General features: G+C 49.8%; 2 protein-coding genes across 6 annotated transcripts in view; both read left to right on the top strand.

The window, feature by feature from the left end:
- The window catches only part of RNaseZ (ribonuclease Z), a 42275-nt gene extending 28315 nt beyond the window's left edge, over positions 1-13960 (top strand). For all 4 annotated transcript variants that reach the window (XM_075868672.1, XM_075868671.1, XM_037430465.2 and 1 more), the window contains exons 17-22: positions 1577-1725; positions 2455-2542; positions 3617-3737; positions 4552-4630; positions 6332-6476; positions 13580-13960. In XM_075868672.1, the coding sequence (XP_075724787.1) occupies positions 1577-1725; positions 2455-2542; positions 3617-3737; positions 4552-4630; positions 6332-6476; positions 13580-13750 (753 nt within the window). In that variant the 3' untranslated portion in view covers positions 13751-13960. The remainder of the gene's footprint in view (positions 1-1576; positions 1726-2454; positions 2543-3616; positions 3738-4551; positions 4631-6331; positions 6477-13579) is intronic.
- A 2041-nt stretch (positions 13961-16001) lies between these two features.
- unk (RING finger protein unk) overlaps positions 16002-17807 on the top strand; it is a 34183-nt gene continuing 32377 nt past the window's right edge. For both annotated transcript variants that reach the window (XM_037431029.2, XM_037431028.2), the window contains exons 1-2: positions 16002-16150; positions 16246-16458. In XM_037431029.2, the coding sequence (XP_037286926.2) occupies positions 16017-16150; positions 16246-16458 (347 nt within the window). In that variant the 5' untranslated portion in view covers positions 16002-16016. The remainder of the gene's footprint in view (positions 16151-16245; positions 16459-17807) is intronic.

The raw sequence follows: 17807 nt of genomic DNA, 5'->3' as shown, positions 1-17807 counted from the left end.
GCCATGTTACCAAGGAAAGCTAGTTGAGGTAGAAGATGAAAGCATTGACATTGAGGGAAGTGTGCCTCCTGGTGTCATGACAACATAACATTGTCTTCTATTCGAGAGATGTTTTCTAGACAGTACCTTGCAAGTTACGGTGAAAAACCGAAATTGAAGTGGGGCTTGATGAGAGAGGCTCTTACTGTTACCCAGGGTTAAGCTACGATTGATTTCGATGCAAACTCAAAACCTATCAACCATAGTTTACTGTGTGCTACGCAACAATGTGTCATTGACAGTGCTGTTTGCTTGCATGCATTTGGCATGTCATACAGGGGCAGATCCAGCCCCTCATTTTAGTGGGGGCGGTCGCCTGGAGTAACATTGGAGAGGGGGGCGTGTTCATCACAGTGGTGGATCCAGAAGGGGGACTGTAGGGGCGATCCTCCCCGAGGTCTATGTCAGCACCCCCATTCCCTTCACTTCAGCTCTTGTAGTCCACGTTGCGGAGTCTCGAAATGGCAAACAGAACGCCACGCTCTTGGTGTGAACGGACAAAGCAGACGTGGTCAGAACGAACCAAGCCAAACAATACACATTTATTTAACTACATCTAGAACGACGATATCGTCAGCCGAATTATTTAACATGAGTTGTGATTACCATGCTAAAACATCCTTACACAATATTAAACAGCGCTCAACAACAACATGACAAACATGGCGGTGTCGCTAATGCCTGACTCACCACAGTGGCCCCCTGGCAGATGGCCCGCGGTGCTGTGCATCGTAGACACACCGCCAAAGACAAGCGTTCGCGCCAGACGCCACCAGAGAGAGAGACTCGCTCAACTCTCTCTGCCACCACCAAGGCTTGGCTGCCGGCACTACCGCTCTAACAACCTTGATGATGATAGCGGTGATCTACGCTCGCAAACACGCCACCTAGTGCGCGATAGTTGCGACCCTTGAATGCGGCTTCTGCGCGAGACACGTGCGCCACGAGGCACGAACAACTTTACAAGGGGTGTCACCACCCCCACAACGTACTATCACCAATTAGGACTAATGAGCGAAGCCACTGGGAGCACACATTGAGAGTATTGTAATGAGCGTGTTCATCGGAAGAGCTTCAGCAAGAGACATGCGATGGCAAGCAAAACAGCTGCAGCAGGGAAAACAAGACGCCGAGCGCGCGACACATGAACATGGTCGTCTTTATTCTCGCTGGCACAGAGCTGGCGACGATGTGCACCGGTACAGTATTTATGCTTTGAGATGCTTTTTTTGCTAGCAAAAACAGAAAGTCATCAGCACACCCTCCTCTCCAATATTACTTCAGGCGACCCTCTACCCCCTCTTCTTGAAATGAGTGACTACAAGCGCGCAGAAGTAGGAAGGAGTGCTGACAGACTTTAGGGTGGAGGGGGGGGGGGGCAATTACACCCACCGCCCTCCCCTCTGGATTCGCCACTGACGTCATTCTCTGATCTAAGAGCCTGTTATTGTGACAAGAACATTTAGAGTTTTGTAACATTGTCACCATGAAGTATTAAACGCAAGTGAGCTAACACTTTTCCTACAATCTTTTGCAGGGTTTGGTCAAGGTATTGAAAGAAAGACAATCTGCTTTTGAAATACTGGGCGTCCCGTACGAGCCTCTTCTCGTGGTGGCCCCTAGGTTCATGGTGCCATGGATGGGCCGTTGCAGCCGGGCTTTCGACACGGTGATGGAGCTCTTCAGGTGAGCTGCTTATTTTGGTTATTAGCTGGTTATTTTCGTAAACAACTATTGTAACAAGCACCTGTAGACATTAAAATAAACTCGTCTATTTTAGCACCATGCAATGATAGTGCAGCTACAAAATGGGCTGAATGCGAAATTTCACATACTAAATGCGATTGTAAGCGTTCGGAGCAACTAGCAGTATGTAAGAAAACTGGGGAAAGCGCAGTTGGCTACATTGGCTGGGTTGGCGGGTGGCTATAGTATATGACAGGAGAAGTTTTAACGTGCTATGCTTTCAAGTTTGCTTCCTGGTACCCCAGTCTGTAGCAGGTTCACATTGCGGAGATCCAAGTTTAAGGACGCATGGTAGGAGCTGAGCAAACTTACCACGTGAGCTAGAAAATGGTTGTAGGGAATACGACGTATGGAAAGGCATATCGGTCAGTGCTGTTTGATGTATTTTACAGTCGGACCCAGATATGTTAAATCTGAAGGGGATCATGAAAAAGTTCTGTATAATTAGGTAATTCAATGTGTATTTTATGTATTAAAAGTATCTTCAACAGAATTTGACAACTGTGTAATAATGACAGTATTGATTCATTATATGCGGGCTCAGTATATGCAGGTTTGATTGTAGCGTCTTTCTTGTTGAAGATGATTTTGATCTGTAATGAGATTCTTCCTGAGGTGCTACAACGTACTGTGCATCATTATTTTTCATTCCTGTCCTTTTTCACCAAGGTATGTGGACAACGCGTCGCTGCTCTACGACCAAGAGTCACCGTCTCCTGAGAAGTTGGAGTTGCTGCAGAAATTAAAGCTCAAGGACGTGAGTCCCCCCCCCCCCCCTTTTTTTTCTTGCAGTGATGCAGGAAGTGTTTCCTTCCAAGGCAGCTTGTAGATTGCGAGAACTTTTGTTCTTTCTGTTCGAGCATGTGCATTGCTTTTGCGTGGTTTCTCGTGGAATGAATAGATTTCTGAACATGTGAAGAGCAAGAGAAGTTTTTCACTGCTCTGCAAACCATGTATAAGTTGTGTCGGGGAAAGTATTCATAATTTTCTGCCTTGAAATAGGACGAAAGATGGCGTGCACAGGGTCCTAATACATGTGAGGACAATTTTATTTGATACAAAATTATCAAATGAGCATATGTTGCATTTTTCCTCGTATATTGCTCTCAATTGAAGGGGCCTAGACAAGCTGTCATCACACGCCTCTCATGTTTCTCCATTAGGGTTAAAATACCACCGGCTTTTGGACTTTAAGCACCACTGTGAAATAAAAAATTTCTGTACACTCAAACCTCGATATAACAATCTGTGAACAATAAAATATTAGTTATAACGAAGTAAATGAAGAGTAACTTTTGTAATAGATGCTGTTTTAGGAATATACATTTAAACAAAATGTCAGATACAATGAACTTATTTTTGTGTAAGGTGCATCTTCGTTATAACGAGGTATGAGCGTATTACTTCCTGGATTTCATATAAATCTATTATTTGAGTGCAAACCAAGGTTTATGATCCACTTACGATTTCAAATGTCTTAAAATGATGTCTTGTTAGCGCTTATGGTGGCAAGTGGGGCTGCATTGTCATTTTAGGAGCACAAGAATGCTAGGATTTCAAACGGGCGTTATTAACTATAGACTATTATTAAATAAAGGCTAAATATTGTGCAGAAATATTTAGGACTTGACATACCCGATGCTTACTGAAACAGCAAAAATAATAACCAGGCAGCATCGTTTTCTCTTCATAACCCCTCTGACACGGTGCGCCTTAGTACTTGTTTACATTGAAGCTATTCTTGTGTCGGATGGATATTATCGTGATGAGGTTTGCTAACTTTTGATTTTTACTATATTTTTTTTGCCTCTTCCTTTGTTCACATGTGCAGTTCAGCACTGTGTTGGTTCTGCATTGCAAGAATGCCTACGGTGTCACAATCACTGCAGAGACGGGCTGGAAGTTGACCTACTCCGGCGACACCATGCCATGCGACGCCCTCATCGAAGCCGGTCAGTGGGCTCACTTTTTTTTGCGTTTTGTGAAAATCTGATGGTTACATTGAGAAGCCCCGAACGACGGTGACAAAAACGAAGCATGAAGCTTAGCTTTCGACACTTGCCCTGGTCATGTTAGAGTATCTAGTGACCGAATCTGATCGAAATGAAATTCAATGACCGGGGCTGGGTTCTGCTGTTTTTGGAATGTGTAGCCAACTGCTGATGCGAAATTGAACCGTGGGTGAGCACGATGGCAATCAACAGAACTGTTTCCATCTCACACAAGTGAGGTGGGACACCTTTAACAGCAGCATTGACATCATTCAGTAAATTTATGAAACAAGTAATCTTCCACTTGGCCAGAACACGTCGGGCTTGCTGGCCGATCAGGCAGGAGCCGGAACAGATAAATGATTAGAGACTTGGTGTCAGAAGTAGGTAAATATAAATGGCCCATCTTGTATTGTCCTATCCCTCATGGATGCGATTTGCAGATGTCAACGTATTCAAACATATTGTCCCAACAACTGAACTGTGGCGCCGGTGACTTCATGCAGCCCTCGCATGAGAGTAAAATACTTAATAATTAAAAATGGTTAGAAGTTGAGTACTTGTGTGGAATTACATTGGCGTTATATTTTTTAGCACACGCAGCAGAGGTCTTGTGGCTTGCACGAGAATGCCTTTGAAGATAAGGCAAATCACGATGCATGTGGACGCATTTAGCATTTTTGCTGATGCACTGTTTTCTTTCCGATGTTCTGAAAGCTAGCTTTACGTATGTGTTTATCATGTTTGTTTTCGTGTTCTGGTTCTGCTCTTGCAGGGAAGGGAAGTGACATTCTCATTCACGAGGCAACGATGGAGGACGACTTGGCCGAGGAAGCTGTTATCAAGACTCACAGGTGAACTTACTGCACAGATTTAAGGAATGCGGTTTAGCTACAGGGAATCGACTCTCTCGCTGCCAATCCCAAGAAAGCTGAAGCGGCGACACACACTCCCGACAACTGCCGATTCGTGGTACACTGGCTTTGCCTCATTAAATTGCTTCTTGCTGCTCAAAGGGACACCTTTGTTTGAACATGCAAGCATGACAATAACTTGTAGTAAAACTATCACGCGAAACAGAACGCGTGTTTTTACGAGTGTGCCGGTTTGCCTTTCTTTGCCAGCATCCGAGCAGTGCAGCCATGACAAGCCAACGTATCACATTTGCACTATTCGATAAGTGAAGAGATTCAGGAGCTTTAAATGAGTTTGGACTCCAAAGAAAGTGGATAATTAGTGACTCTGCCACTCTGAATTTGCAGCTAAGGATTTTGTTGATTGCTTGTAATTCTTTCCTTGGTTGTAGTGAGTGCAACCTTTTATTTGATGAGGTAGTCCTTAATAAAAATGTTAACATGTCTCAAACAGCGTTTACATGCATCGCTAGCACAGAAATTTCTCATAACACGAATTGGTTTCAGACTACGAATTCTGATACCACGGTAATCTCTCAGTAAATGGGACTGGCATTAAACGGAAGAAACACGGAGCATACCGTTCCATGATTAGGCCTCCGACCATTAAGCTTTCGGTTATGCTAAAGAAAACGGGTGCTATAAAAATTGGTAATGCATCCCTTTAAGAGAGTCCATGAATAATGGCAAAATAGCGAGGCAGACAAAGGACACATTGTGAAGTTGCAAGTACTGCGTTACGCGCAGTTCAGTGGGAAACAATCCGTTTTCAGGTTCTGTTTAACAAGATTGCACTGTAGTTTTCTTTCAGGGATGGCGATAAGTTGTTGATCATGATGAGGCACAAACTTGGAGAGTAGCAAAGAAAGCTCAGAAGATGCTAAGGACTACTCAGCAAATGACGCAATGGAATATAGTATGTATAAGATTACGTGACGTTAAGACAGCAGTGGGGGGGGGGGGGGGGGGTGGAGAGCGCCCAGGAGTGGCTGACACTGTATTTGATGTAAAGAGAAAAAAAAGAAAATGAAGCTTGCCGGTCAGTTAGTACATACAACAGATAACTGCTGGTTAGTTGGAGTGATGGAATGGGTTGCAAGGCATAGTTAGTGGATCCGTAATATAATAATTGTTGCGATTTTACGTCCCAAAAGCACAATATCACGATAAGAGACACCGTGGTGTTGGGCTGCAAAAATTTCCTCTACCTGGGGCTCTTCAATGTACACCTAAATCTAAGCACACAGCTAGCAGTTTCACTTCCATTGAAATCCGGCCATCGCAGCCAGCACTTGATCCTGTGATCTTTGGGTCCGAAGCTAGGCGCTATAACCACCGCACCACCGTGGCAGAGATAAGGTACGTGCGCACTGGCGGAAAGCTTGCCACGGAGGCATCTCACTCGTCGGAGCTTCCGCACGGCAGGCAGCGGCGCTCTGTCCACATGGGCGGTGTCGCGAGAGTAGCAAGACAAGAGTGGACATGTCGAGGCACGCGTGGCACACGTGCTTCGAGTTTCTGCCCCTCCGAATGAGATTTGTCGGAGAGGTCACTGTCTTGGAAGGGACAAAGAGCAGACTGTGGATGATGACGAGCGCTACTTATTACGAAACCCGACTGAACGTTGCTTTGTTCACGCAGCACAACGAGCCAGGCGATCGAGGTTGGCGAGCGGATGGGAGCCAAGTTCACCCTGCTGACCCACTTCAGCCAGCGCTACGCCAAGCTGCCCCTCATCTCAGACAAGTTCCACGGCACTGTGGGCTGCGCTTTTGACCATATGCTGGTGAGCACACCAATTTTTGCATTCCATAACGAAGTGAAGTGTCGCATCATCTCCACAAGTGACAGAGCTCATTGTTTCAGAATGTCGGCTGCTCGTCCTTTTGCATCTAGTTGTCTCCGCAAAATGCAGTGAACTCCACACCTGAATTCAAAACATCATTTCATCTTGTAAAGTTAGAAAGGCTGCTCCACATATGTAAGTTGCAGTAGAATCTCGTTCAAGCATGTGGGGTCTCGAATTGGCGAGCGAGCGCCACGCCACGCTCTTGGAGTGAACGGACACAGAAGACGTGGTCGGTACAAACAAAATAGCATGCATACATTTATTTAACTAACTTAGACAATGATATCGTCTGCCGAATCGGTACATAAAGCGTTATCAACACGCTAAATCATCATTACACAAAATTACCAAACACTCAAACAACAGAACACAATAGCACACAAAAGGCGGCGTCGCCAACGCTTGACTTACCACGTGGACCCCCCCCCCCCCCCCGGGCGCGTAGGCCCGTGGTGCCCCGCGCCGAGGACCCACACTAGAGACAACCGTTCGCGGCAACTGCCATGCGCAGAAGAGACTCGCTCAACCCTCGCCCGCCCCCAAGGCTCGCTTCCGCCAGGGGTCACCACCGGCGCTACCACTCTACCAACAGTGGTACTCAACGCGAACACAACGCCATCTATTGTCCGGCCGTTTGTCACCCCCGAAATACGGCTTCTGTGCGAGACACAAGCGCCATGCAGCGCAAACAACTTTACAGGGGGTGTCAGCACTCCCACAAGCGTTAATAGAGAAAAAAACAACAACAAAAAACGTATAGTAGCTCGACTACTGTGAAACCCGAGGAACTGCGTTGCACGGGCACACAGCAATTCTCGTTCGTAGAGTTTCCACTGCTCGCTTTACCAAAGTGCCAATGACGTCGATCTTTCCCTGGCACAAGTAGTATCTTGTTAGGCAGATTCACAAACTGGGAGTGCAACATGTGTGCGACTTTCTGCTGCGCTTCACCGACTTTCTGTTTGTTACGGCCGTTGAGATAAGCATCGTCTGCAGCATGTTCTATCCGGTTGTGTTCCCCTATCAAAAGTAGTCACAAAGAAACACAGGGGGAGCGGCATTCGCTCGCTTGGTTAGGCAGTGGCACCCTGTCTTGAGTCAGCCCCATGTTTCCAAAACATTTTAGCGATTTTAGGTTAATTAGTGCAATAACTTCTTGGCTATTCCTGTTAATTGTAGTCTTAGACCTTGTTCGTTTCTTTTAACTCAGGTTTGAGCGTCGCTAGCTCTGTTATGGCCTGTTGAGCGCTTTATTGTGAGTTTAATCACGCCACACGATATGAATGAACAAGCCAGGCCCCTTAAGGTACTGACACAAAAAATTTTCGCCTCGCGTTTTTTTTTTGCTGCAATGTGTTCTTGGGAGCCTGTCAGTCATCACATGGCACACCGTGTGGTGTACACGTATCCCGAAGGAGTACGGCCACCAGCGTGGGTCCGGTCTTAGCGAGCCGCAGGGCACGCGTTAACCGTCGCCGTGGCGGGAAACACGATACTGCTCAAGTCGCAACACTTTATTGTGGCAACACCAAACGCAGTACAGCCCGTTGCAAATAGGCGCGGCGGGAAAGCAAGTAGGCTTATCCACGCCACGGGCACAAAGTACTACACAGGGGTGCCACGAGCACGTCTCCGCGGTAAAGCTGATCCACGGAGACACCGGAGCAAAGGCCCGGTTGCTCGAGCGAGGGCAAAGGCGCTCGCGTTGGCTTCGAAGGGAGACGGGTCGGCGTAGCGAGGCCACGCACTAGGACACCGCACCGCCCTTCGGCCGTGCGTACGCAGCGGGGCAAACAGCGGGTGAGCGTTCGCCTTGGGCGCGAGGCGCCGTCAGCGAAGTCCGACGAGCCCCCGACTGACGGGAGTCGACGGACGAAAAGATAGCGTGGCTCACCGTTTGCTGTCCCGGAGAGTATCTGACCGCTCCCGGCGCAGCCCGCGAAAACCTCTCGCGAGTCCCCGCGCGCGGCGCCACAGTCCACATCCGCTTCCGGGTGAGGGAGTTAAACGTCACTCCGCCCTTCCCAGCGCGGCAGACAGCAAGGAGGGCAGACATGTCGGGACATGAGAACGGCAGAAAAGGCGGGAAAGCCCGCTTAAAGGCAGCGGGCCAGCCTCAATTCCCACATCCCCCTCTCCTAAATTTGCCCTTTACCGGTCTGCAAAAGGCAGCCGGGCGTCACCCATGCAGTTAAAATGACACTGCTATGAGCGACAGCCAACCTCAGTCCAGCCCTGCTACTGCTGCTAAAAAAAATGATTACAAAGGAGAAACATAAACATAAATAACAAAATAAACACATAACACTATAAAACAGTTGCGAAAGGGAGCACAGAAAAGTGGGATTAGTGTTCGTGGTGCTGAAGCGGGAATAGCGTCCACTGCGCGGAGGGGCGGAAAAGGGCGTAACAGTGTCCGCTGGGTGCGATGCCCGAGTGCGAGGTCAGAGGTACGGGAGGGGGCTCACTGATGGCTCGTTGCGGGTTTTGATAAGCAGCGAGTCCGACGAACGCTGCGTCGGCTGTGCTTCGGAGGCCCCGCATTTCTGGCTCGATGATGGAGCTGGGACGTTGCACGAAGCCGGGCCTCTCCAGTGGTCAGGGAGGCCGAACCACAAGTGGCTGCGAGGCGCCCTGGCGTTGGCCGGCAGCATATAGCTGCTTTCAGCTGGCCTCGCGCAGGAGCCATGGTGGGAAAAGGCAGCGTGGCTTCTCCGGCGACGGCCGAGAGCAGAGCACAGCCAGACGGTCTGACGTCAGTGGGTCAATGACCCCCCAGCACCTCCAGCGTCCGCATTGATGGGGGATGCCATCACGCACTCTTCGCGGGCTCGCACTGAAGCGTCACGCACTTACACACGCACGGAAGCACGCACGCACACACACCGCCGACAGCTGCGCGAGCGTAGGCGCAAAGCGTCCTTCGTCTCTCTCTCTCTCCCGGCAAGCACCGACACTCAAGGTCACACACAGCTCCCTTCGCGGTAGACGAAACGAACACGAAAAAAAAGTAAACACAGAGCATACTGACACTAAACATCTGGCAAAAAAAATACAAATAACACTTAATATTAGACAAAAGAAACATAAAATACACATGAACACTTAAAAAAAAAAAGAAACACTGGCAGCAGACATGGCGGGGTCAACTTCTTTACGAGAAAAGGCCGTAAAGAAGCTAACGTATACTGAGGCTAGACAGTAAACTGAGGGCCTTCGGTTGCGGAGAAGTCCGCCGTCCGGCGCGAAATCACAAAGGTGACCGCTTCCTCAGATTATACCGGTGCGGGGTCCGAATGCGGTCCGCCACTCCGGGTGTGCCCGTTGCTTGCGCGAAGTGCCGCAGGGCACTGGCGCAAGCTCGTCAGACCATGACAAAGGGCTTCAGGTCTGCGAGGTGGGCACGGCTGAGTTTTCCCAAAGGGGATCTTTCAGCTAGTACGCGCCACGGACGCTCACTGACAATCGGTTCATAAGACCGGGCGGCTTTCCAACCCTTGGCTCAACCGTTTGTCAGACGTGGCAGGCACGGAATAGCGATAAAAGCCACGCTTCGTGCCGGGCCAGGTCACAACATCGCTCAGTTTGCAAAAACTTTCGAGCCACTCAGGTGACCGGCCATGGGTTCGTCGTGAGAGGATCGCAACAGTGCGGCTCTCAGACTTTTGGGCATAACCACCTTAAACGGGTCTATGGACTCGTCGTCAGTGGCTATATATTTCAGCAGGAGCCCGTCATGGTCCAGCAAATATGAATCCGCCGGGGACTCAGCGACACACGCTGGTTCGAGCCCCCTATTCGCGCCCGCTGCAGGGCAAGCAGCGTCACGGCGCTCCGTCTCGTCGAGACAGTCGTTATCGGCGCCCGCTGCAGGACAAGCAGCGTCACGGCGCTCCATCTCTCCGAGACCGTCGCATATTTCGCGACACAACAGGTCACTTTGCTGGGCCTTCACTAGCTCTTCGCTGCCGAAAGCAATTCCCATTCTCCCAAATGGGGGAGTCTGGTATCGCGCCCACTCAGGACCGCAGCAACCGCCGCGTGAGTCGGCGTTGCGGGTTTGCTCTCGGTCTCGTGGCCTTCGGAAAGCTCCCCCGCTCGGCCGCTTCGCGGTGCGCCGCTTACCTGGTTAGCAGCCAAGTTTTGTCCGCATGGGGACTCACCCTTCTCGCCGAATGGCGGCGAAGCTGCTGTTTCGCCCCCGACGCTTGCATGTGCTAAGGCACCGCGAGCGGCCGTCGCACCGAAATCCAGGTTCTCGGCAGACAACAAGGGGCACGAGATAGCGCGTCGGCTACCACGTAGGAGTGTATTCACCACAAAAAGGGGTGACGACACAGGCGAGCGCCGAAGGGCGCCCGTCGATAGAGGCGGTGGCCTCTTGGTGCAACGCGGCATGCCACGAAGCAGACATAACGTTCGGGTAGGGCAAGAGGCCCATTCCGAAGCGACGCGCCATCTCCAAAGGGAGCGGCTAGGCGCCTCGTGTCGTCACCGCAATAGGGGGTGCCGACACGGACGGGTGCAGAAGGGTTCCCGTCAATAGAGGCAATGGCCTCCGTGTGCAACGCGGCATCCGCTAAAAGGGACAGCGGACAAAAGTCCCGCGAAGCAGCCATGTTGCGACGAGCCCGAATCGCGCAGGCGAACTGACTCGCTAAGAGCAATCAAAAGCTAGAGCTTTTGATACCGCGTTGGGCGCCAGTGTGGTGTACACGTATCCCGAAGGAGTACGGCCACCAGCGTGGGTCCGGTCTTAGCGAGCCGCAGGGCACGCGTTAACCGTCGCCGTGGCGGGAAACACGATACTGCTCAAGTCGCAACACTTTATTGTGGCAACACCAAACGCAGTACAGCCCGTTGCAAATAGGCGCGGCGGGAAAGCAAGTAGGCTTATCCACGCCACGGGCACAAAGTACTACACAGGGGTGCCACGAGCACGTCTCCGCGGTAAAGCTGATCCACGGAGACACCGGAGCAAAGGCCCGGTTGCTCGAGCGAGGGCAAAGGCGCTCGCGTTGGCTTCGAAGGGAGACGGGTCGGCGTAGCGAGGCCACGCACTAGGACACCGCACCGCCCTTCGGCCGTGCGTACGCAGCGGGGCAAACAGCGGGTGAGCGTTCGCCTTGGGCGCGAGGCGCCGTCAGCGAAGTCCGACGAGCCCCCGACTGACGGGAGTCGACGGACGAAAAGATAGCGTGGCTCACCGTTTGCTGTCCCGGAGAGTATCTGACCGCTCCCGGCGCAGCCCGCGAAAACCTCTCGCGAGTCCCCGCGCGCGGCGCCACAGTCCACATCCGCTTCCGGGTGAGGGAGTTAAACGTCACTCCGCCCTTCCCAGCGCGGCAGACAGCAAGGAGGGCAGACATGTCGGGACATGAGAACGGCAGAAAAGGCGGGAAAGCCCGCTTAAAGGCAGCGGGCCAGCCTCAATTCCCACAACCGTTTTCTGCAGCGCGTGGCAGATCATTATTACAGGCTCGTTATTACTGACCTGTGTCAGTTCTGGTTTCAAGAACGACAAGCCTGTGGGTGCAACTATCGCCACCTCGCGGGTGCAGCGCTCGACCATGTCAGCACACAGAACTATGACGCATTCCGCGCGGATTGCATCAAGAAGCTTTTACGGACGGGAAACTGGACTGGAAAGTCATCAAACACGAAACTTTCAACTCGTGCACTGCGGCCACGGACTCGCGAGCAGCTGCTGAGTAATGATCTGCTGGAACAAACGCAACCAAAGAAAAATGGCGTTTACGACGTCGTCATAACTTGATGTAGCGTGGTCACATGAGGGAAGTAGGGGGTTCCCAAGGGTCCTCTTTGAGGCTGTCAACAAAGCAATGGAGACAACTGCTCCCGCAAACTTCAAAATTAATTTAAAATACTTTCTAAGCTATATTCACTGTTCATATTTTGCAGATTATACACTCATGTTCACAAAAATCGATCCCACAGGCAATCTCGGCCACGAAATTTTGCATCAGTACACCTTGAAGTGATATCAGGAAACTTACTACCTGAACGAACGCAAAATATGAATTCACTAAAGCATCATGTTCTTTTGTTTGATAACGATACTGCGAATATCAGTACTGTGGAGTCGTACGAAATCATTGAGGCCCTTTCACACTTGAAAAAACCCAACCGTTCTGGCAGTTTTAATCAATAAAACTTGTGAAATGTGGGGGAAAATTGACAGGAACACTCTACCGGAGAATGGTCATTTAAATAGCGTAGCATTGTTTTCAAATTTGTCACAATTTTAATGCATGTGCAGACAGGTCTACTGTTAAAGGAAACACTTGTGTGCTGGGCATGTCTGTATTTCGCTCTCTTCCTGAATTGTAGTGGCTTAGGTTTGCATTAGACTAGACTTGGTTGACATTTTTGGCTCTTTTTAACTAGTAATTATAAATACCAACTTGTAATTAAGGAAAGTATTGGGGATGTTAGTTATAATAATTGTGACATAAATGTGAATAAATTATGGTGGATGAAAAGGCAACGTGCCGTCGGGAAGGATCAAAGCTGTAACCGGTCCAATGTTTTACCGATCTAGCTATGGCGGCAGTCAAGCTCCTGTTCACTTGATCGGGCATATGTGCGCATTTAAACTTGGAAATGCCGATCAGCGCTACACGTAGCCATTCTGGCAGGGAGACATTTCTGACTTTAGTACAAACCTTATTCCTAAGCAAAATATTGCTTGTTTTAAGGTGCAAGCATAATTACATGTACCCATTGTCGTGAATAAGAGCCACACGACAAAAGATGATGACAAAGATGCCCAGAGAGTATTCAAAGTGACCCAACATCTGTGACAACACCACCAATATCGCAGATTTCTAGTCACACGACTCAAGCTCCCAGAATCTTCCGTGTGTGTGTCTCTTCCAACACTCCTCGCGCTTCTCCTGTTTTGTCTCTGTCTGGCTTTTTCTTGCGCCGCTCATCGCTGTGATTATAGGATGCCACATTGAAGGGTAAAGTTCGAGACCCGGCGCAGCAAATGTTTCGTGACGTGCTAACTGTTTCAGGTGCGGCCGAGCGATTTGCCCGTGCTTCCACTGCTTTTCCCAGCATTGAAAAGTCTATTCGCCGAACACTACGAAGAGATGCAAGAGAAGACGGCAAAGAAGCTACGCCAAAAGGCTCTGCTCAACGCCTCGACGAACTCCTCCGACGTTAAGCTCCAAACGTCTGCATAATAGCGATGATCAATTTAACTGTGTAGATAAGGTGTAGTGAATACGTGATGTGTATGTGATGCGTTACCAGAACATTTGTTTTATTGACACATCGTATGTTGACAGTGTTTCTTATTTCGTCATCTTCACGTACAAGATGTAAAAAAAAATGATGTTGACTAGGAAATGTTTGAACAAGTAAAATAAATGCCGATACAACCGACCTACAAACATGTGTAATGTCTTTTATTTCAATGGAAATTCAAACAAGGAAGTTCACGAGAAAATGAAGGCTAAATTAAGAGATGAAAAGTTCCTGAAAAAGGCTGTTGCTAGAGCGAACATTTTGACTAGTGCTCCTGTTTTTTGCAAGACAGCAAGTAGCTGATACCTTTGAAAGAGACAAGAACACTTTTCCAAATGTTGGCTTCAGCCACAGTTTCCTACAATACTTACTAAAGAGAATTCTGGCGCTGCAATCGTAGAGCGGACATGGAAATGACGGGTTGTAGACAGATTTACCTAATCTTCGTGCTTACGACTTTGTTTGTGTTTTGGCATTTGTTTCAAATAAAAGAATAATGCATCACTGTGGACTTCGTGCGCGGATTAGCATCGTTGAGCCTAAGAAGGTTAAGGTGGCAAAATAGAATTGCCGAACGTTGCCTTGTGACCAATTGGCTCTAGGCCACGCGGAGTCGAGCAAACGAACCTTGTACCAATGTCTGATGATGCACTGCCGATGCTAGTTAAACCAAATCGGGACGAGACCTATGAACAAATGATCGGCTCCCATACGCATCTCACGTAAAGAAGCCGAACCGCGATCGGGACCAATAGTGATCACAAAGATGACTGTGTGACAATGGTATCGGACAAATCTGTGCACTACCCATGATTTCTATGGCGACTGAAGCGCCATGCCGTGCAGATCCCATTGTCATATTTCCCTCTAGTGTATTATCGGGAAACTATGGCCCCAGGTACAGGCGTTATTCAAGAATTTTTCATCTTTATGCAATGGGCACACAGCAACAAACGACTTCACCACTCACATGTTTAACTACAGGCTATTAGGCACAAAAAAAAAAGCGAAAGCAAGGTATTTAAATTCCAGTTCGCTCATGTACGTACAATGGCCGAACCATGACGTGTGATGAAGGTCGCGGGTTCGATGCCTGACGCTCCCAGGCCACAACGGAATACCAAAAAGACCAATCGTTTAATGAGCACTGGGTGCACGCTAAAGAAACCCAGGGGGTCAAAAATTAATCTGGAGCCAAGTTCACCCGACTACGACGTGCCTCGCGTAATCGCGTCGTGGTTTTGGCAAGTCCGTAAAATTCGATCCTGTTCTTTTTTTTTTTTATTTCAGAAATGGTGCAACAACATTTGATCCGTATCAGCAATGCGTCAGCGTTCAGACAATCTCGCGCAAGCTGACTGGATAAACAAAACATAATCCACGGAAATTAAATTTGTAGCGGAAAGTGACAGGATTTTCGGAGGTCATGTTGAGAATTCGGAGTTGGCAAGATCATCGAACGGCAGCTGAATCGATGCGGATTACGAGGGAGTCAACACGAGAGTCTGCCTTGCCCTGTCAATTAGAGGGGCAAATAAAAAATAAAACAAAAGCGAAATATTCTGCATGCACTAGAAGCCCCGGGGGGGGGGGGGGGGTTAACATCGAGCCGAGATGCCACACGCTACCTGTTGCACAAAATCGGTCTCGAAACGAAAAACAGGATGGAAAACACGTACTTGTATCTGCAGCTCGTACAAGATGCATTCGCTAGGACGCTACCGCGTCGTGGCCCCGTTTGGGACCACGTAAAAACGGCAGGTAATGCATTTCGTATTGTACTTAAGCATCGTTACCAGTCTCTCGCAGACAGCAAAGTCGATACGCGTCGATCGATCTTGCGGACATTCGCACAGGTCGCTCGAGAGAAATTCCAGGGATGGCGCACATAACATGCCGATGGGCCGGGCACTTGAAATCAGCTGGGTGACTTGACAGGTGACATGTCGGCCGCTGTTTTGCCATCGTCAGAGGCGAGGCACGCACGCCGCCTTCACAACGCGCGTGACGTGTCCCCACCAACGTGCCAATCCACTCCGTACGGGACGTGAGGGCCTGGCATCGCAGGCAGTGCACTTTTTCCTCTGCGTGGGACAACGCGGAACACAGCGAAAAACCACTGCCACCCAGTATGTGTGTAAATGCCATGCGAAACCAACCAAAAAATATGAATAAACGCGCCCACGTGACGCAAACTGACCAATGGCGGCACTTTCGAGCCTGACGTCACATGCGCAACCCGAGTGCGCGGGCTGGCAAGAGGCATCCAAAATGCCGTCGACTGCTGATCAGAAGGCTGCGCTGCCTACACAAACGGAGAAGCCAAACCATTACAAGTAAGTTCCGCGCCTTGTCAGGGCTCTGACGGAGTCCGCACGACCCCTGGAGCGCCGTGTGTTCACGCCGAGCCGTCTCTCTCGGGTGTTTTCAGCTACTTGAAGGAGTTCCGTGTCGAGCAGTGCCCGCTGTTCGTACAGCACAAGTGCACACAGCACAAGCCGTTCACATGCTTTCACTGGCACTTCAAGAACCAACGGCGCAGAAGACCGATACGGCTCGCGCGGGACGGCACCTTCAACTACAGCCCCGATGTGTACTGCACAAACTACGACGAGACGACGGGGATATGCCCCGACGGAGACGGGTGAGTTCTGACGTTTTTCGCGTGCGCGGCCATCTATGCAGCGTTCGCTCGGGCCGAGTTTGTTTTGACGGTTGCATTGCCGCGCGGACGCGGCCTCTCGCGGCACACGTTTTGCTTGCAGCGGCTCGGGCGGTTCTTCTGGGACACGTGGGCGTCAGTATCGGTCGCGCGCGTCGCTCGCGTGTCGCCTTAAAAACGCTCCTAAGTGTGGACATGTGCGTACTAAAAGCACTTGTAAACAATGTCGGCCATATTGTTTGACTACGCCATGTTGGCGCGAACGGTGACGTAACGTGGCGGCGGGCCAATCGAGTGCGCCCAAATCCGTGGGGGCCCTTCCCTCCCCGTTTTTCGTGCTCCGGAAACATCCTTTTTTTTTTCTTATGCGAGAATTAAAAAAAGACGACTTCGTAAACGCTGGCTTACCCTGATATTACGCGAGAGTAATTACGATTTTGCCGCCTCGTCGTTAAGCCTGCGGGCTGGCGTTAAACGGTAGTCTCCTGGGTTTGTTCGAACCAACGCTCGATCGTGTTTTTTTTTTCTAATTTTTTTTTGTTCAGATGTTGGTTGGCGGGCTGAGCGCTTCGTCGCCGTTGTAGCGTTGCTTTATGTATTCTTTGCGGGCGTTGCTTAATTTTGCTTCGCCTTCCGCTCATTCGGCGGTGCCTCTATTCGCATGGCAACAACACCTGTTAGTTCCGCCTTAGCGGGCACGGAAAAGCTGTGCTTGTGCGACATGGGACGCGAATTTGTTCCGAAACAAATCCATTTCGCTACGCCGCCGCGTCGGTTGTCGCTGGCGTTTTTTTTTTTTTTTTTTGTTGTTGCTAAGCGGGGCGGGCAGCGTTACGATTTCAGTCGAGCCGCGCGCGGAGGTCTGTCGTTAAAAAGTGGCGACCGAGCCCTGCTACGTCGCCACTTCGCCCGCTTGCTATGCTGCGTTGCCAACTAACGTCCTGTCGCTTATCGTTCCCTTGGAACGCGCGCTGCATGAAAGAAACAAAGTTACAAAAAGTGGCGGCGTGCTTTAGATGTCTTGCCGATGAGACTAGGATGGGACCGGTTGCGTCACACATCCGGGCCTCCCGGAATGTTCGGTTAATCGTTCGCGGATTAAATCCGAGATTTAACTATCGTGAGATGTGTCATTCGAAATATCGGCGTGGAATTTGGTGATCTTATTAGTGCGCAAGCGCGCGATTGGACCGAAAGTAAGCGCTGTGGCAATACTACTTCCGGTTTCGTTTTCGCCCAGATTTTTTTTTTTTTTTACTTACGGCGCGCGTGCTTGGGCCTACGTGGGTACGGGTAGCTGTAGACAAGATTGCGGTAGTTTTATTTAACGC

This window comes from Rhipicephalus microplus, chromosome 7 (genome assembly GCF_043290135.1).
Source record: "Rhipicephalus microplus isolate Deutch F79 chromosome 7, USDA_Rmic, whole genome shotgun sequence".
In the NCBI taxonomy this organism is placed as follows: domain Eukaryota; kingdom Metazoa; phylum Arthropoda; class Arachnida; order Ixodida; family Ixodidae; genus Rhipicephalus; species Rhipicephalus microplus.
This window is presented reverse-complemented; position numbering and strand designations above follow the sequence as displayed.